Genomic DNA, 18,503 nt, shown 5'->3' with positions numbered 1-18,503 from the left:
GATGACCGGCATAGCGAGCAGCTTGGGCGCTGTCCATCGCATCTCACCTGTGGTGAAAGAATGTAGTAATTAGCAGATCTTCAGTCGTCAACGAGGTACTGTTGCATGACATTTTACATCTTACCTTGCGAACACGACATGCTTGACAAGCCTTGTTCTTTCGAGAGCGGTGGCCAATACTAGTCATCTCTGGTTGTTGCTGATGGCCTGGAGCAGTTTCGACTGATGGAATGCATTATGGGAGGCAGTGGGAGGCGCCTGGGTGACCGAGGCTTTCTACGAGTCTGAAGAGATGCTGACTACCAACTACCCCGAGTACTTGGCTACCCGTGTTTAAGGGCGGGCGGTGCTGGGGTACATCAGGCACACTCCGCATGAATCGCCCTGGGCAGTTAGCACATATTTCAACCAGAAGACTCCTGAATGTCGACTGACCAAAGGCTTATCTAAGTTACTACGTATAGGCATGATGGTCTCCTGCCGACTCCCTGCGGGCGCCTGGCCTTCGCGCTCCTCGACGCAACGCTCCTATTCAAGCCCTTCCATCAGTCTTTTCTTCCTTCACCTCGAATCTTCGGTCTGGTGGCTCCAAGAACCAGAAACGCCCATACCGCAATCGACCTACTTTGCAACCGAGGATTACAAGCACGCTTCGCATATAACGAGTGTTCACTTCCGTTAACAGAGCCTCGAAAGTGATACGTTGACTCCGTCCACCAAACGAAGCAACATCAAACCCCACTAACATATTCTCCCCGGGCCGCCGAGATCGCCAGCGTCTGCCACCCTCGCCATCACCTCCCCCCAGACTCTCTCGCGGGTAAATTGATCGACAGCGTCCTGTGTTACTCCACAAGCTCCTGACATTATCCGCTGCTCGGCGGCGGTTAGATTGGCATCGGAGAAGAATGAAGTCGTCGGACATCAGAACTCCGCACGATGACCTCGGTTCATGTCGAGAAGAGTCGAGATTCACCACCGCATTGGAGTCACCAAGGGACGCGACACGGAATTTCGATATGAAAGACTCGAAAATCCTGCAGAGTCGATAGATCAGCACACTGGAAATGCAAGCCAACCACACGATGGCCGCAAGAAACCTCGATGCACAGCAAGATGCAAGCTCTCATCCAATTGGAGAGCATCGCCCAATTCGCGTGGTATGCATAGGCGCAGGATACTCCGGTCTGATGATGAGTATCATTGTGGAGCAGAAGATGAAGAACCACAATGTTAGCTTCCAGGTCTACGAGATGAACGAAGACCTTGGGGGTACCTGGCTGGTTAATCGGTAAGCCTCTCCTGACCATCCCAACGCCTTGACTGAGGCCAACACGTTTCACCAGGTACCCGGGTTGCCAATGTGATATTCCAGCGCATAACTACGCCTTCAGCTTTGCGCCCAACCCGTCATGGCCAAACTACTATGCAACGTCCGAACAGATCTACGACTACATGAAGAATACCTCGGCGAAGTATGGTTGCGACAAGTACTTCGCTTACCGGCACAAAGTCACCGGCGCCACATGGAGTGAACAATCTGGCAAATGGATCCTGACCGTGGAAGCCGACGGAATTGAGTTTACGGACACATGTGACGTTCTTATCAATGCTGGAGGCGTGCTGAAGTAAGTGGACGTCAACAGATGTGGACGTGAGGGCTGACAAGGCGGGAGTAATTGGCAATGGCCGAAGATCCCCGGCATCCACAACTTCAAGGGTAAGCTCCTGCATTCAGCCAACTGGGATACTTCGTACGACTGGACTGGTAAGAACGTTGCAGTCATCGGCATTGGATCTTCTGGAATTCAGATTTTGCCCAAGGTGGCACCAGGTATGTCTGTCGCGGGGCATCAAGTGAGCCAGGCTGACATTTTTGTAGCCGCGAAGCACGTGGACTTTTTTGTCAGATCATCAACTTGGATATCACCGGCTCCTGGGATCAACGAGCCCACCCCCGAAGATCCGGATGTTGATGAACATTACAACTACGCGTCTTATGAACTGGAACGGTTCAGGACTGAGCCAGAATACTTGCAGCGCCACCGGAGATTCCTCGCCGACAAACGCATTGCCAACTTCAAGCGCTCCATGGCTGGATCTAAAGCTCAAAACGAGACTGATCAGCTATTCAGGAAAACTATGATTGATCGCCTGGGCTCCTCTGAGAAGGGCAAACGCATTGCGGAGTGGCTGCTTCCTGACTTTCCAGTGGGCTGCAGACGCCTGACCCCGGGTCCGGGATTTCTCGAAGCTCTTACCATGGAGAATGTCAACAGCCACTGGGACAATATTGACAGCATTACTCAGACTGGAATTCAACTCAAGGACGGCAGCCACAAAGAGCTGGATGCGATCTTTTGTGCCACCGGCTTCGACACCACGTTTAGGCCTCGTTTCCCTTTGAAAGGCAAAAACGGTCTAGACCTTGCCGAGAAGTGGTTGACGGATCCTCCAGAGGCCTACTTCAGCACCACCGTCCCAGACATGCCAAATTACTTCAGTAAGTCAGTTCCTGGCCTACGCTAGCCTCAATACCACCTAAAATTGCCCTTCTTCTTTTACCACCATTTCGACGCAGGAGCTAATGCGGGACAGTGTTCATCGGCCCCAATAGCCCGATTTCGAATGGCTCTCTTGTACAGGCTATTCAGATGACGGGTGTGTACATCTATAAATGTATCAACAAATTGCAAACTCAATCCCTGAAATCTATGACGGTCAACGCAGCCGCAACAAAAGACTATAACGAGTATTCTCAGAATTGGCTCTCAAAGACGGTATGGGTCGCTCCCTGCCGAAGCTGGTATAAGAGAGGCACCACGGACGGTCGTGTCGTTGGTGTTTATGCTGGAAGTTGCTTTCATTTCGCTGAAGCTCTACGCGATCCGAGATGGGAGGACTATGATCTGGAGTATCTTCCTGATGGCCATTTGGGGATGAACAGATTCTCATGGCTCGGTAATGGATTCACGAAACGAGAGATGGTGGGAAAGAGTATTGGTGACACGCAGACGCTCACCTTTGATGAGTACTGGGATTTGATGGTCTTGCCAGAGATTCACTACTGAATCGGAACTTTGTACCTTGCCATTGCAATGTAGACCCGCACACTAATATGCAAAGTCATGAGTCTCTGCCTTGTCTTTGGCTTGGCCTACATTTCTGGAACCTCAATCGCACGTCTGCCTTGCTTGCCAACGACGCCCAGCTTATCCGCTACCGCCATGACCACAGCCCGGATACCTTCTACCTCTCCGCGAGTGGCTCCGCTGTACATCATACCCAGCATGTGGTTGCGAACCTGCTCCTGGCAATCCGTGCTGAACAATGCGGCTACAACGCATTGGCCCGTCTCCACAGCATCGAGTATGTCGGGAAACGAAAACACATGTCCGTAAAATAGGTCTGTTTGCCGTCATCAGCTTTTGCGGTAGTAACGGTGCTGATCTTCACGACTCACTATTCACAATCCAGCCGTAGTCTGGAGATGCCTCAGAGACAAGTGACATATCATAACCAGGTATCCGTTTATAGATCTGGTCCAGCATTTCCTGCCCCCTCTTGAAGGCTACCTCTTGTGGCTCACGGCTCCTGTGAAGGCGAGAATGTTAGAGCACGGAGAAGTGACAGAATTCGGCAAGCACATCAAACTCACCTGTAGACGGTAGGATCTTTAAGACGCGGTGGAGTGGCTTTCGATAGCTGCCGTGTCGCGCTACCAGTCTGCTCCAAGTCAACGGGCTCGAAGCTGAGTTGACGAATCATAAGCATATATACCTACCTTTGCAGCGCCCCAGATGCCACAGATCTTGGTGAGTCCCTCCCGGATCTTACGAGTCTCTTGCATCTGCTCTTCTTCGTGAATATGCTCCCTGAGTAGAATTTGGTACAGCTCAGGGATCAACTCAGGATAGTTCATCCCGCCAAAAGCGATTATCGTCGTTAGGTACCATTTGAGGCGTGGCGGCTGGTGTCCTGGCGCGTGGTCGTGAATGGCAGCAAGGTGTTTCAAGAAATCGTGATCTAGTACCGTCGACATGTCTGAATCATTACCTAAGTATGCCTGTCTGTCTCAACTCAGGGAAAGTAGGTCCAGCACAACACCGAGAGCACTTCATGGTCACGGTATGTGCTTATGCTCACGGACCGCGGACCGAGTGCGGCACCCAGGACGGACATCAGATGTCCGACGGGACAATACAAACCTTGATTCATCTTGCGCGACAGTTCTTTCGCACATCGTGAGAGTCTTTTGAGTCCAGCATGAGCTCTCACACCGTGGGTGGTACCTGAATTTCAAACATCTCACTAAATCCACGATGTCCTTAGCCATTTGCTTGCAGCACCAAGTGGAATCCGAAGAGAAGGCCGAAAGGGTAAGTGCATCATTCCTCCGAAATGCAAAGTCGCTGAGTCGAGCCTTCACAGCTTAGAGGTCTACTGGACGATGTCGCAAGGGTTACCTTTTTGGATGAGCCAGACAATCGAGCGTATTGCTGGTTTAGAAAGTCTTCTCACAGCACACTGGAAGGACCATGGATCGCTGGCTTCGAACTGTATGGTGTTTCCCTGTTGCCCAATGCCATGGCTTCTGCTAATGCACCGGAAGGTACGATAATGAAGCAGCGTTGACGACTGTCCACAGAAGCAGCACGGAGTATCAAGCAATGCGCAAAGCCTCTGCAGAGGAACAGCTGTGGGGCAAAGTCTACCCGGAGATCATCTTCCTAGAGCCATTGGACGACTCCGGCTTTGTGAACAAAGACTCTAGATCCTCGTTGTTCTTCAAGGAATGTCGGTCTACCTTTGTTGTGCTCACCAGGTTTGAAGTCGAAGACGCTGACAAAGAACTACTATATCAAACCCTTTCCAACTTGGGCGGAAGCCTCCGCCTGGAACACGATGTTGTCTCATACCTTCCACTGGTTCGTCGAGACGGGAAAAGCCTCGTTGTGACTGTCTTTGAGCAGTACGGATCTGAGGAAGCCTACAACTCACTCACAGGGAATCTCGAGCCGCTAAAGTACGTCTAGATGATCATTTTAGTCCTAATTTTTACTGACACGTGTTTCAGATCTGCACTCGAGAGTCCCAAGTGGAAGGTGGATATCACGACTTGGAGTGATGGCATAGGACATATCAGGGGTACGGAATCGTCAAAGCCAAAGGTTCTGCAATCAGAAGCTCCAGCTGTATTCTTTGTGGCCACGCCAGCTTCTTCAGTCAAAGCATAGACACACCGGGAATAAGATATGAAACGCCTCACTCGAGAGTGAATTATAGAAGAGCTCCTACACCTCCACCATAGACACAGTTTGTGCATTTAGTGCATGAGACTCGCTCAAAATCCAACGTCGAGTCGATAGACTCATACTTGAGCCGCTGAGCTTGCCTTCCCGGGTCAGGGACATACTTTAAACGTGTTTCTCCTGACTCCTTACATTGGCTTTCTACTTGACTGAAGTGTCCTCTGAAATTAGAAGGAAGTTCGGACATGCTCTAACTAGCGAGTTACAATGGAACATACTTCCAAGTCCTCCGATGATTTGGTCTGCTGAGATTTGACAACACTTTGACAGTCCACGGCGTGTCCATGGACTTTTTCCAGATCGGTCCACCCAGTCCATTTTCCACCTCATACTCGTTCGCAGACATAAATGGCCACGCTTCCTCCTTGCCGTCGCCATAGCTTGCTGCCAACTCATACCGAGAGCCGGAGCGCCAACCGGGGATATCGGCGAGCATCTGAAGGTGCTCATGGTCGAACCAGTCGTGGTAGTCTTGAACCGAGGCCGGTGTAGGCGCCATGCCTACTTGAACTAATTCGGTGCCTGTGGGAGGATAGTCCGTGGTCTTCACGCCTTTTCTCAACTCTCTCGAGATCTCCCGATAAATGTGCCAGTCAGAATGCGCTAGTATGCTTCCACCCTCGGTCCTCAGGGCTTCGATGACGCTTTCGGTGGCATCCTTCTCATTTTCCAAGTCAACGATGAATTGTTCCTTGTATGGCTGAGTGTCGTTGATCTTGTCGCTCGCCACTACCTTACGGACCCAGTTGGCGCTAGGAAGACTTTTGAGAATGTCGACGCGCCATTGCTCCATGGCTACCGCCGGGGCAGTGGGCGTCGGCTCCAAGTAAAGAACAATGATAGCTCTAGACATTGTCGAACGCGAGTATGTGATAACTTGATCGGCCACAGGTACCTCTATGATCTTCTCAGGAGGAAGCATTGTTATACTGGGACATTGATCACCGAAGTGGAGCTGAGCGCCGGATATCAGACTGCCGAGTCTCGGACACAGTCGGTTTTGACGGTCGAAGCGTGAAAGAGGCAGTTTCGTTCGAGCGAGATCATAACCCCCAATCTTTCTTTGCAATCCTTATACACAGTGACACTCATCCACCCAATATGGCCTCCCTAGCAAAGCAAGTCCCCTCTTTCGAGCAACTTCCACTCAGAAAGGAAGACCCTCCGTATTCAGCCTGGGGACTCTGGGAAAAACCAGAATTCGGTGCTCTAAACTACTTGTCCGATACCAATACTCTTCGAGTAGCCAAGGAAGAGATCCAAACCGGCGTGCGTATCGGCTTGAAGTAGGTTCCGAGTTTGACTGTTGTCAATGCTCTCTCGCTGAGTTTTGGTCAGTTTACCGCTAGATTTTATCGACCCCCCTCTACTTGGCCGTAGAGGTTTTGAGCGTTATATTGTGAACAAGGCCCCGAGAGTTATTAACGATGATGTGGTATGTCGACACGATCCTAAGTCCTCCTGTATTCGCTTTATTAATCACAACGTCGATAGATCACGTTCAACACTCAAGGGAGTAGCCAATGGGATAGTTTTCGACATTTTGCGTATCAAAAAGAGGGCAAGTTCTACAATAAGTATGATATAGTAATTTCAGTTACAGGTCATTAAAAAGTAAGCTAACTATTCTTATAGTGTAACCCAGAATGATATTCACACAGAACAAAGAAGCACAATCAATGGTATAGACGCGTGGGCTCTACAGGGGATCGCTGGCCGTGGTGTACTCATTGACTATCACTCATGGGCACAGCGCAATGGGATTGAATACGATCGATTGAGTGGCCACGCAATCACGCTAGACTCGGTAAAAGCAATCATTAAAGAGTCCAATATCGCCCTACGCGCCGGCGATATCTTCATTCTTCGAACAGGTAAGTATATCTATCTCTCACCGCAAGGAAAAATTTCTAGTATACTTAGCTGATGGTGATGATATAGGCTTTGTGGAGGTATATTCGAAACTAGACACAGCGTCAAGAACAGAATATAGCTCGAGCCACGCCTTTCCCGGCCTAGGTCAGTCGAAGAAGGTAGCGAAATGGCTATGGGAGCAACAATTCGCAGCAGTTGCTGGCGATAACCCTGCCTTTGAATGTATCCGTAAGTTTTTTTCATCTCTTAGTGAGCAGCAACTAACGAACTGAAGCGCCTGCGGACCCGAAATTCGGCATGCTACATCCAATTCTGCTATCAGGCTGGGGCACAACGATCGGTGAGCTGTTCGACCTGGATGCGCTGGCGAAGGAATGCCAGAAGCAAGGACGGTGGACTTTCTTCTTGACCTCGTCGCCATTGAACTACACAGGCGTAGTGGCCTCGCCTCCAAATATCATGGCCATCATGTAGCGTGCTGTCGTATTGTCCAGATGCGTGCGAGAAGCGGCGTGATGAACAAATATGCTCTACCAGAAAAGTACTAGTTGAATGAGGCACTCCATGGGCACCTATAGGCGTCAATTTTAGGCCCTGCAGCCACCAAGGTCGATACAAGGTCGATACTACAGGCTTGCGCTATGGTGTTAGTGATAATCAAGATCAGCAACTTACCGAAGTTGGTACTTTCTGTCTTCTACCTTCTACTCTTGCACCTTCTTGTATAAGTGTGTCTACTGCTTCTCGACGCTCGCTTGACGGAAGCGAAGAAAGCAACTACCACGGAAGCGAAGTACGATAGACATACGGAAGCGAAAAAGACATCGGAGCTGCAATACGTGGCCATACCAATGTGTCATAGTAGTCGAATGTCGTCTTTCGCGTCTAGGTTCTGCCGGGAAGAAAGGGAGCCATTCTGAAGCAAGCTATGGAGCTAACCCGCACTCTTTACCCCGTTTCTCACCCGTGACGGAGAACAGATCTCCGCCTGGGGGATAGTCTACCGTCTCCACTGCCCAAGATATGAGACTTCGAGGACACTCTTGCAACCACTCCAGAATCGAATATATCCATTCCACATATATACTTGTCTCCGAGTGGAGGAAACAGATGCGGTCCTAAACATTGGCATATCACTATTCTCTGTTCTCGCGCTCAAGAATTTCAGTTCAGGGCTGAGTCTCCTTGTTAACACCTTGCCAGCACTATCCACTTACCAGCGCGGTCGTCGACGACCTCTAACACCAACACTATGCATGATACCTCCGACCCCAAACAAGCTCACCCTGAGCACAGCGAATATATGGAGAGCTCGGAGGCACAAGCCGCACGAGAAAAAGAGCTGCGTGATGCAGAAGCTCTACGTGAACACTTACCAGACATTCCGCTCGGAGAAGCCATGGAGGCTCAAACGCTTGTAGATCAACGTCGGCTGAAGGAGATCATGAGGAAAGTCGACTTCCGCCAGATCACCATTCTGGCTCTGGTGTATATCTGGGCGTATATCGACCGAAGTAATTTGGGCAACGTAGGCTGGCTCTTGTCTTTGAGGCGCGGCCTTAAACTACTTCGCTTGCTGACAACCACGTGTGCACGATAGGCCAATATTGCCGGAATGAGAGAAGATCTCAACACAAATGTCAGCAACAGGTACTCTGTCTTGACCATGATATTCTTCATCGGATATGCTTTGGTTGATATTCCAGCCATGTGGCTGACCCGCAAGCTCGGCCCAGCCTTCTGGATCGGGTCCATCGGACTGGCATGGAGTGTGATCACCATTGGCCAGGGATTCTGTAACACTTGGGGAGCACTGGCTGTATGCCGAGCTCTCCTCGGTTTTCTGGAAGGTGGACTTGTTCCCGGCGTACTTGTAAGTGGTATCCGTGTCTCCCTGCTCTCAGCCCGTCTTCTTTTGATTGTGCATGGGTGTATCTGACCAGTCAAGTACTATAGTATCTCTTGGGGTGCTGGTACACACGCTATGAGATCGGAACACGGATCGCTGCTTTCTATGTTATCGGGATCATGTCTGCCGGCCTCTCAGGTCTACTTGCGTATGGTCTCGAGAAGATGGAAGGGACTGCTGGTATTCGCGGCTGGCGGTAAGTTACCAGCAGCTTCTGAGCCTCCATGTCATACCCCTTTTGAGCGGTAAACGCCAGAATCACATCTAACGTGGATACATCTAGCTGGATCTTCATCATCGAAGGAGTCGTCAGCGGCGCCGTGGCTCTTGCATCTTACTTTCTCATCATCGACTTTCCAGAACGAGGTGAGCTTCTCCATCCTGTCCCCGACTTCCTGCTCAGCTGCGATTTCACGGTTGCACTAACACCTGTTGTGAAACCATACAGCTGCCAAAAGGAATTCACTGGGACTTCCCCAATTCCTCACTCCAGAAGAAGCTGCCCTAGTCTTGGCCCGCATCGAGCGTGACCGTGGTGACGCGGTGGAGGAGAAACTCACCTGGGCCCTCTTTACTAGTTACATCCGGGACTGGAAGCTCTGGGAATTTCCACTCTACCTGCTCCTTAACGTAAAGTCTTCTCCGCTTGCTGTGGCCTTTGATCACGGCCCCGTGCATGGTTACCAAGACGCTGACATGGCCGCAGAACACCGCATTGTATGCCTTTGCATACTTTCTTCCAGTCATTTTGAAGGACGGCTTCGGTTACTCAACTGCAAAGGCACAAGTCATGACATTTCCCCCTTACCTCGTGGGCGGAGTGGTACGTACCTCCACTTCTAGAGATCTGGTAGACGTGCTAAGTTGTGACAATGACAGTGGATGATCATATGTGGTTACCTAGGTGACAAACTGCGGACAAGAGGGCCCATCATGATCGCCAATTGCGCAATATACATTATCGGCATTGTCATGTAAGTTTATTCCTGGTTCCAGTCTCCAGAGGCTCGAGTCTTGTTCGTATTTAAGCTGACCAGCACCCCCATCTAGGGTCGGCTGGTGCACCAACACCAGCGCTCGCTACGCGGGAGTCTTCGTCGGCCAGATCGGCATGACCGGCAACATCCCTCTTCAATGGGCGTACGCGCACAACAACCTCGTCGGCCAGCTGAAAAAGGGTCTGGCCATGGCCATGATGACCATGGGTGGTGCCGTGTCAGGCATCATCACCGGCAACGTCTTCCGCTCCCAGGACGCCCCGGGTTACCGACCAGGGCTGTGGGTCAGCATTGCGTTCAACATTGTGTACGCAGTCCTTGTGGCCAAGAACGTGGTCTTGTTCCGCCGCGAGAATCGTCGCGCAAACAGGGGAGAGATTGTCATCATGGGACAGCCTGGATTCAGGTATACTCTTTGATTCGTGGACTGGGTCTTTTTACCTTCCTGTATTGAAGGTGCCTCAAAACGAAGAAGGCCCTACAAAATCTTCACCGAGTCTGCTGGAATAGCAAATGCCTCTTCCAGGTATTATGATGGCCGAATTTGCATAGTACATTGACTGTTCTCTGATCCAATTTCGATCTTGCCTGCGCCGGACTCAACTAGATGTCGAACTCTCCTTCACCCATGGCCTGCTGCATTACCAGATGAAGAGCTCAAAAATCCAGTGATGGAGTGCCGCGAACACATGCTTCGATTGGCGACGGAGATCACGAAGATGGAATCCACAGCAGACGTAGTTTCTGGGCAGAACAGACACAATCCGGAGCGTTGTAAATAGAGCACTCGTACTCGTACCTCGCGTATTTAGTCGCACCGCGCGGAGTCTCTGGCGTAATGTACGTCATGTACGTCATACTGTATGCGGGGTCCACTGGATCTCATGCCCGTGATGACGGACTCAACGTTTCCCCAGGCGCAGGTGAATTATTTATCGACGCCGCGTCGAGTGTTGGGCAACGACACGGGATTCTTCGTTGAGCGAGTGAAAGCGACATACCTCACATATACCAGAGCATTTCTCAAAAGACGGAAGCCCGTGCACAAACCAGCGATCTTTATCTTCAGGTGAACAACAACACCTTGACTCTTTTCCCCGCAAAGTCGGTTACAGGCCCATACCCGTCGAAGATCACCATGCTCCGTTACGCTTCGGCACTCGCTCAAATGCCGTGAAGGTTGGTGATGATGCCCTGACCATCTCCCCAAGGTTACATGGGGACATTGGTACCTGAGGGGTCAAACACCAGTGATGAAGCTTGCAGACGGTGCTAGCAGGCGCTTCATGCGCACTGTTGTCATTGTCTCCTTCTCTCTCGTCTTCTTCCTGGCAAGCGGTTACATTCTCCACACAAGCTTGTTCACTTCATCATGGTAAGTGGCTGTTGGTCCGAACTCGACACGTACTTGAGGAGATTCTCATGCTCTTTTTTTCTACAGTCGCGACTCGACCTTGACCCAGCCTCTGGACTCGTCCAAGATGAATCTCGTCGCATTTTTCACAAGCCTGTTGGCTGTGCCGTGTCTTGCGGTGCCTCAAACTTCAACAGCAGCATCGAGAGCTTCATCGACAACTTCATTCACTCCGCAGTTTACTGTTCCCGCGAGCGCTGACGAGGGTGCCACTCTCCTTCCCAATATCTATGATCCGACCGCGGCGGACGCACAAGCGGAGTGCCCCGGCTACAATGCCACTGGCGTCAAGACATCTTCTACTGGTCTAACTGCGCACCTGGCCTTGGCTGGGTCTGCTTGCAACGTCTACGGCACGGATGTTCATGACCTAGACTTGACAGTCGAGTATCAGACCGACAAACGGCTCCATATCAACATCCGCCCTTCGCATGTCTCCTCTGAAAACCAGAGCTGGTACCTGTTATCCACCGACTATGTGCCCGCGCCGAGCCAGGAGCAGGGCACGATGACCACCAGCGACCTCACTTTCTCCTGGGCCAATACAGCATCGAGTGGCTTCGGCTTCAACGTGACCCGAAACGGCACCGGAGATGTCTTGTTTTCCACCGCCGGGACCAAACTGGTCTTTGAGAATCAATTCATCGAGCTGGTGACACGCCAGGAAGAAAACTACAACCTCTATGGACTTGGTGAAGTCATTCACGGGCTTCGATTGGGGAATAATCTGACACGGACCCTTTACGCTGCAGACGTCGGAGATCCCATCGACATGAATATCTATGGCAGTCATCCATTCTACCTGCAGACCAAGTATTTCGAGGTGGGCAGTGATAACAGCACAAGATTGGTCACAAAACCTGTCGACTCTACCAGCGATACGGCGAACTATACTTCGTCAAGCCATGGTGTCTACTTCCGCAATGCTCATGGTATGGAAGTACTCTTGCGGCCTGATAATGTCACATGGCGAACCTTGGGTGGAAGCATCGATTTGTACTTCTTCTCTGGACCTAGTCAGCCGGATGTTACCCAGCAGTATCTCAACGTCATCGGGCAGCCTGTTCTGCAGAACTATTGGGGCTTTGGATTCCATCAATGCCGGTGGGGATATGAAAACTGGACCGTCACTGAGGGTGTGGTGGACAACTACGCCAAGTTCGGTATTCCTCTCGAGACGATATGGAATGACATTGACTACATGTTTCAGTATCGAGACTTTGACAATGATCCTGTCCGGTTCAATTACTCTGACGGCAAAGCTTTCCTCCAACGGCTGCACGATAAGGGTCAGCACTACGTGCCTATCATAGATAGTGCCATTTACGCTCCGAATCCTGACAACCAGAGCGACGCATATGCGACATTCAATGACGGCAACGATACAAACTCGTACCTCCTCAACCCCGATGGATCCTTGTACATTGGCTCGGTCTGGCCAGGATACACTGTAAGTTTTGGTGTACCCATTTTCGTGATGTCCCGCTGACAAGCCCCAGGTGTTCCCGGATTGGTTGACCAGTGCTGCACATGCATGGTGGAAGAATCAGATGGTGATATGGCATCAGAAAATACCCATCGACGGCGCGTGGATTGATATGAGCGAAGTCTCATCCTTTTGTGTCGGCAGCTGTGGCACCGGCAATCTGAGTCTCAACCCGGTCCACCCACCGTTCAAACTCCCAGGAGAGCCAGGAAACATCATCTACGACTACCCGGAGGGGTTCAATCTGACCAACGCAACGCAAGCAGCGTCTGCTGCCTCGGCGTCACAGTCGCAGGCGGATGCCACGCTGACGGCTTCGAGCACCACGGTCAACAGTGCTTCATCCTCGTCAACAAGCTATCTCCGCACGACACCGACTGCAGGAGTACGCAACGTCAACCATCCACCTTACGTGATCAACAATGTCCAAGGAGACCTCGCCGTTCACGCAGTCTCGCCGAATGCCACCCACCACAACGGTATTGAGGAGTACGACGTGCACAATCTCTTCGGCCATCAGATTCTCCAAGCTACGTACGGTGCTCTCCTGGCGGCAAGGCCAGGCAAGCGACCATTCATAATCGGGCGGTCGACGTTCCCTGGGTCCGGGACGGTTGCAGGGCACTGGGGCGGCGACAACATGTCCAAGTTCTACTACATGTACTTTTCGATCCCGCAGGCGCTGAGTTTCAGCCTGTTTGGCATCCCCATGTTCGGTGTCGACACGTGCGGGTTCAACGGCAACAGCGACGAAGAGCTGTGTAACCGGTGGATGCAGCTGAGCGCCTTCTTCCCCTTCTACCGCAACCACAACGTCCTATCGGCCAACTCGCAGGAGGCGTACGTGTGGAGCAGCGTCATCGACGCAACAAAGACGGCCATGAACGTGCGCTTCCAGCTCCTGCCGTACCTGTACACTCTGTTCTACAACGCGCACACGGCAGGCGACACGGTCATGAGGGCGCTGGCATGGGAATTTCCCAACGACCCCTCGCTCGCCGACGCAGACCGGCAGTTCTTTCTGGGCCCCTCGATCCTTGTCACGCCCGTGCTCACGCAGGGCGCTACCACCGTCGACGGCGTGTTCCCGGGTGTCGTCGAGGGTACGGATGTGTACTACGACTGGTACAACAAAACGCCCGTGTCGGTGCCGAGCAGCAAAAACACCACCATCGACGCTCCACTCGGTCATATCCCCGTTTACATCCGCGGCGGGGCGGTCCTGGCCACACAGCAAATGGCCATGACGACCCGGGACGCCAGGAACACGTCATGGTCCATCATTGTCGCGCCGGGCGTCGACGGTACCGCAACAGGTCAGCTGTACCTCGACGACGGGGAGAGCCTTAGTCCCAACGCGACCAAATCGGTGACTCTGGCTGCTGGAGTGGGCATCGGCGGGCTGAGTCTGAACGTCACCGTCACGGGGTCCTATACGGGTCTCGACCTGCCTTTGGCGAACGTCACGATCCTGGGTGTCCAGAGAGCCCCGTCGAGTAACGTGGTCAAGATCGATGGCGAGGCAGTCGGGAACAGTACGTACGATGGCACCACCAAGACTTTGTTCATCGGTGGATTGGGAGGTGCTCTTGGTGGTAAGGCCTGGGGTGGCAATTGGACTCTGTCTTGAGATTTGTTCCACACGGACAGTGAAACACTACTCGGTACGGGTAGGGGTGCGAATAGGCACTGTAATCAGGCACCTCAGAATAGTTACTTCTGTCATCTTGAAAGTGATCTTTGTCGTAGTTCGCTAGCTAGGCACTGTGTTCCTGAGAAGCAATGAAAAAGCCTCGACAAGGATATGAGGTATTAACAATGATTGGTAGTGCGGTCTGAGTACACAATATGCAAAACGTGGCTCGGCTGGCTGCGTCAGCATTCAACATGTCTGTCTCTCACAGTTGTCTCTTCTTTTGGAGTTTCCGTAGTGAATGAATGACTGGTAATGTCTTCCGATTGTGTCTCCCGGTTGAATTAGGGAATGGAAAATCCTTATTCACAAGTCCAGGATAACGAACGACACTTCACTTCACCCCACTCCGTTCACACAATGTCTCGTGGAATTTTATGAGGAATGGTGGCGACGACGACGATGACGTGTCGTTCAGTTTGCTCAAGGTATGTATTCTAGGCCAGCTAGGCCAGGCTATCATTATTATTCTCTTTGCGGTGCTGCAGGACGGAATTCCGTGGAATCTGTGTGTCCAAAAGGGGGTCCAAAAGGCGGGGATGGGGAGAAGAACTTATTTAAGAAACAACTGCACCCTCCTCTTCCTTTTCCTCCTCCTCCTCCCCCTTCGTACTTTTCCGTTTCGTTCCGCACCACAATGTTCGCACATATATATATACACATACCCACGGAGTAATGTCAACTGCCTTTGGTGGAAGAACAGCCATGGGGCGGGGGTCAGTAGGCCAGGGGGTCACAGCCTCGCCGTGGTCAGGACAGGCAACTTAGCCGAGCACCGCCAGCCACCACCCCCACGACTCCTCTTTCTCTTCACCACCACAATCATCGCGCGACTAAACTGACACGTCATCCAAGAAGGCAGGAGGTGCGGGAGGTGGCAATGAAAGAAAATATCATCTCGACCTCGACCAGATGCTCGTCGTCGCCGCGACCGTCTCGGGAAGTGCGCCCGGAGATGGGCTAGCGTGGCCGTTCGCGTCGAGGACAATGAATGGATCGTGGACGGTGGTGGTGGTGGTGGTCACTGCGACCCGCGCACCTATATTATTCCCATCTCCTCTCGTTGGAAAAAGTCCACTTTCTCCAGGAGAAACACAATTTGTTTTCTCTCTCGAGAAGGATTTTTGTTTTTCCGTCTCGGTTCGCCAATCGTCCAGCGGCAGTCATTGATGCAGGGCAGTACGAGCGTTTCACATATCAAGGCTTGTTTGGTCAATCAGAGCAAAACGGAGTCATCTAACCAACCCCCCTTGTCGCCCACCATGACCGGGAACAAAGGAAAAGACAGCGATTCTTCTTCCCAAGGTGAAAAGGGGCCAGGAAGCAGATCACAGCAAAATCAGCCAGGCAAGTCAAAAGTCATCCCCTCATTCCCGGTTTGTGTCCTTGTCCCCCACACTACAAGATGTCCCGCGAGACCATACGATGTCCTTCCGGCTCGTTCATTATCCTGACTTGTCCTCATAGACGATCCAGAATCGCCTTCCCCTCCCGCTCCTCCTCCTCTGAGACGTAGCCCGAGAGTTGCAGCTCGTGCCCGCAGGGGCAACCAAGGCCAACCCATCGGGCAAATCGAGACCGGGCAGTCTTCTAGCAATCCTTTTGGCACTGCTACTCCCTCTGGCAACAAACGCGGGCGAGGACCTAGTCCAAGTCCATCCCCACCGCCGTCGAAGAAGCCCAAGTCGGGAGGGCCAGGGGGATCAGTACCAGGAGGGCCAGGGGGACCAGGAGGACCAGGACCGGCAGGATCAGGTCCAGGGGGTCCAGGGGGATCAGGAGGATCAGGTCCAGGAGGACCAGGAGGGCCAGGACAAAATGTTAACACGGATGCCCTAAGGTTTGTTTGCTCCTCTCCTGCTCCTGGTTAACCTTTCCAGAGCATTCTGACATTCATAATCACCAGGTGGGCACGGCACGTCCTACAAAGACCGCTTCCCGTCAGCCGTCCTCAAGCGTACCCTGCACAACCAGTGGTGTCAAATCCTCCAACGAACCTTATGCGGCGCACCCATCGCATTCAGGCCCTCAGAAATCAAATCAGATTCCCACATGGACAAAACGAGGAAACTCTCACACAACTTCTGACCTGGGCAAACTGGGATGTCAACCGCGCAGCCACGCTCTTCTGGGAGAGTGAGATTCTCGAGCGGGCGCATCGGCCCACAGGCCGCCTTATGCCTTCGTGGAACCGACGCGCCGTCAACGTCGAGCAGACCAGGTTGAACCTACTCCACGACATACAAGACGGCATAAGAAATCGCCAAGTTCAAGTACCAGAGTACCTCACGACGAATGCGATCATGGCGATGGTTCTTCAGCGGAACAATTGGGATCTGCACGATGCTTCGACCAACATTGCAGCGCGAAGAGGGAGAGCACAAGCCTCTGGGGTGGGAGTGTTCGACGACATCGTCGACGGACTGACTAGTATGAGAACCCCGCCTGAAGGTGTGCCAGCGCAGGACCGACGCCTGGCTGAATTCGTCACACTCACTTCCACCAACAGCGTGGACGCTGCACGACGGGTCCTCGTGAGACATGACTGGGACCTGGCACTCGCGATTGACGAGTGGGTCTTGCGTGGTGGCATCCCGGTTCAAAACAGTGATGGGCAAAGAAGGGAGTGGAACCCCAATCGACCACGCACCGTCATCAATGCTCACTTCGAGTATCATGAGGACGAGGCACCGCTCCCGCGCCACCCCAACCCCTCCGTCGAGGGAGGCCAGTCAGAAGGTCTCACCATGGAGCAACCGCGCCGCAGAAATGATATTGAAGCCATCCATCCCCGAGACTATGATGCCCAGGAGAGCGGTGGCGGTAGGAGAGGCTATGTCATCGACGAAGACCGCCAGCCAGCAAACAGAGGCGTGCCAGACGAGTCAAGGCTGCGAATCGAGTACATCCGCAATGGTGGATACCACATCGAGCTCTTCGGCCGCCGGGATGACGGACGCAGTACGCGCTATTACAACTTCACCGAAGTTGCAGACCCCCAGCGCCGCGAGTTCGACTGGGATGACAGAGACCATATTTCCGACCTGAACAAGTGGCGGGCAGAGCGCTTCCGAACCATCGCGGGCGAAAACGTCAGGGACGAGACAATCCCCTTCAACAAGTACGAGCTCGCGTGGCTCGTCGAGCAAGAGGCAATGAGGGTCGAAGAGAAGTTCTTTGAAGCGGCCGAACAGAATCGCTTCGACACCCACCACACTTCCCCTGCGGCCTGGGACGCGGCCATGCGGAAGTTCGGTGATGGTGACACCTACCCTCTCCCAATGTCTCAGGCTGAGAAGGAGGATCTGGCAGATCGCTTCAACGAGACATTCGCGGGTAGAACCCTGTACACCAAGTGGCGAACGGTGCGGAAGCATCTGGACGACAGCGCGGTCTGGGAGCGAGTGTATAAGGACATGGCAACGGTTGGGGTCGTGCCACGGCCAGAACGGTCCGTGGGAATGCTCGATCAGCGGCGCCGGAGGATCCGCGCCCACTGCAAGCACTTTGGACTGCAATTCGAGAAAGGAGACCCGGGCCAAAGTGAGTCAGACTCGGACTTCTGAGCGAGAGAAATGCGTACAAGACTTTTGACAGGGAAGAAAGCGTGTTAATGATTGATACTTCCCGGAACTTCGTTCCCTCATCGCAGCTCGTTATTCCCCGTCTGTCGTATACAGGCTCATGTTTTTCAAGTCATCGCGATCGAGGTGGCTCATAATATGATGATGTAGCTCGACGGGCTAAGCTGCCAATGTCCCTGGGTCCGACATTGCGACCACTCTCGATTTGCGGCGGGCCGTACGAGGCCTGACA

General features: G+C 52.5%; 8 protein-coding genes across 8 annotated transcripts; 6 read left to right on the top strand and 2 right to left on the bottom strand.

The window, feature by feature from the left end:
* Window positions 1-1,085: 1,085 nt before the first annotated feature.
* Window positions 1,086-3,071, top strand: PV08_03490 (uncharacterized protein; the record flags this gene model as incomplete). Its single annotated transcript, XM_016377842.1, has 5 exons — window positions 1,086-1,291; window positions 1,347-1,628; window positions 1,677-1,842; window positions 1,891-2,503; window positions 2,599-3,071. 5 exons carry the CDS (start codon window positions 1,086-1,088, stop codon window positions 3,069-3,071), a joined length of 1,740 nt encoding a protein of 579 aa, XP_016239412.1.
* Window positions 3,072-3,157: 86 nt separating this feature from the next.
* Window positions 3,158-4,042, bottom strand: PV08_03489 (uncharacterized protein; the record flags this gene model as incomplete). The annotated part of the gene is made up of 4 exons (XM_016377841.1): window positions 3,158-3,408; window positions 3,464-3,594; window positions 3,659-3,726; window positions 3,785-4,042. 4 exons carry the CDS (start codon window positions 4,040-4,042, stop codon window positions 3,158-3,160), a joined length of 708 nt encoding a protein of 235 aa, XP_016239411.1.
* A 280-nt stretch (window positions 4,043-4,322) lies between these two features.
* Window positions 4,323-5,237, top strand: PV08_03488 (uncharacterized protein; the record flags this gene model as incomplete). The annotated part of the gene is made up of 4 exons (XM_016377840.1): window positions 4,323-4,379; window positions 4,432-4,559; window positions 4,613-5,026; window positions 5,078-5,237. 4 exons carry the CDS (start codon window positions 4,323-4,325, stop codon window positions 5,235-5,237), a joined length of 759 nt encoding a protein of 252 aa, XP_016239410.1.
* A 277-nt stretch (window positions 5,238-5,514) lies between these two features.
* On the bottom strand, window positions 5,515-6,165 carry PV08_03487 (uncharacterized protein; the record flags this gene model as incomplete). Its single annotated transcript, XM_016377839.1, has 1 exon — window positions 5,515-6,165. One exon carries the CDS (start codon window positions 6,163-6,165, stop codon window positions 5,515-5,517), a length of 651 nt encoding a protein of 216 aa, XP_016239409.1.
* A 248-nt stretch (window positions 6,166-6,413) lies between these two features.
* PV08_03486 (uncharacterized protein) lies at window positions 6,414-7,661 on the top strand (the record flags this gene model as incomplete). The annotated part of the gene is made up of 6 exons (XM_016377838.1): window positions 6,414-6,598; window positions 6,651-6,747; window positions 6,807-6,889; window positions 6,948-7,186; window positions 7,254-7,415; window positions 7,462-7,661. The coding sequence occupies 6 exons, from the start codon at window positions 6,414-6,416 to the stop codon at window positions 7,659-7,661; spliced, it is 966 nt and encodes a 321-aa protein (XP_016239408.1).
* Window positions 7,662-8,439: 778 nt separating this feature from the next.
* On the top strand, window positions 8,440-10,513 carry PV08_03485 (uncharacterized protein; the record flags this gene model as incomplete). The annotated part of the gene is made up of 8 exons (XM_016377837.1): window positions 8,440-8,715; window positions 8,788-9,060; window positions 9,144-9,292; window positions 9,380-9,462; window positions 9,545-9,726; window positions 9,803-9,919; window positions 9,976-10,070; window positions 10,147-10,513. 8 exons carry the CDS (start codon window positions 8,440-8,442, stop codon window positions 10,511-10,513), a joined length of 1,542 nt encoding a protein of 513 aa, XP_016239407.1.
* Window positions 10,514-11,575: 1,062 nt separating this feature from the next.
* On the top strand, window positions 11,576-14,624 carry PV08_03484 (uncharacterized protein; the record flags this gene model as incomplete). The annotated part of the gene is made up of 2 exons (XM_016377836.1): window positions 11,576-12,958; window positions 13,008-14,624. The coding sequence occupies 2 exons, from the start codon at window positions 11,576-11,578 to the stop codon at window positions 14,622-14,624; spliced, it is 3,000 nt and encodes a 999-aa protein (XP_016239406.1).
* Window positions 14,625-15,064: 440 nt separating this feature from the next.
* Window positions 15,065-18,253, top strand: PV08_03483 (uncharacterized protein; the record flags this gene model as incomplete). Its single annotated transcript, XM_016377835.1, has 3 exons — window positions 15,065-15,104; window positions 16,155-16,527; window positions 16,594-18,253. The coding sequence occupies 3 exons, from the start codon at window positions 15,065-15,067 to the stop codon at window positions 18,251-18,253; spliced, it is 2,073 nt and encodes a 690-aa protein (XP_016239405.1).
* Window positions 18,254-18,503: the final 250 nt, after the last annotated feature.

The sequence above is a fragment of the Exophiala spinifera genome (genome assembly GCF_000836115.1).
Source record: "Exophiala spinifera strain CBS 89968 unplaced genomic scaffold supercont1.2, whole genome shotgun sequence".
NCBI lineage: Eukaryota > Fungi > Ascomycota > Eurotiomycetes > Chaetothyriales > Herpotrichiellaceae > Exophiala > Exophiala spinifera.
The sequence above is the reverse complement of the archived record's forward strand: the minus strand, read 5'-3'. Positions and strand labels throughout refer to the sequence as shown.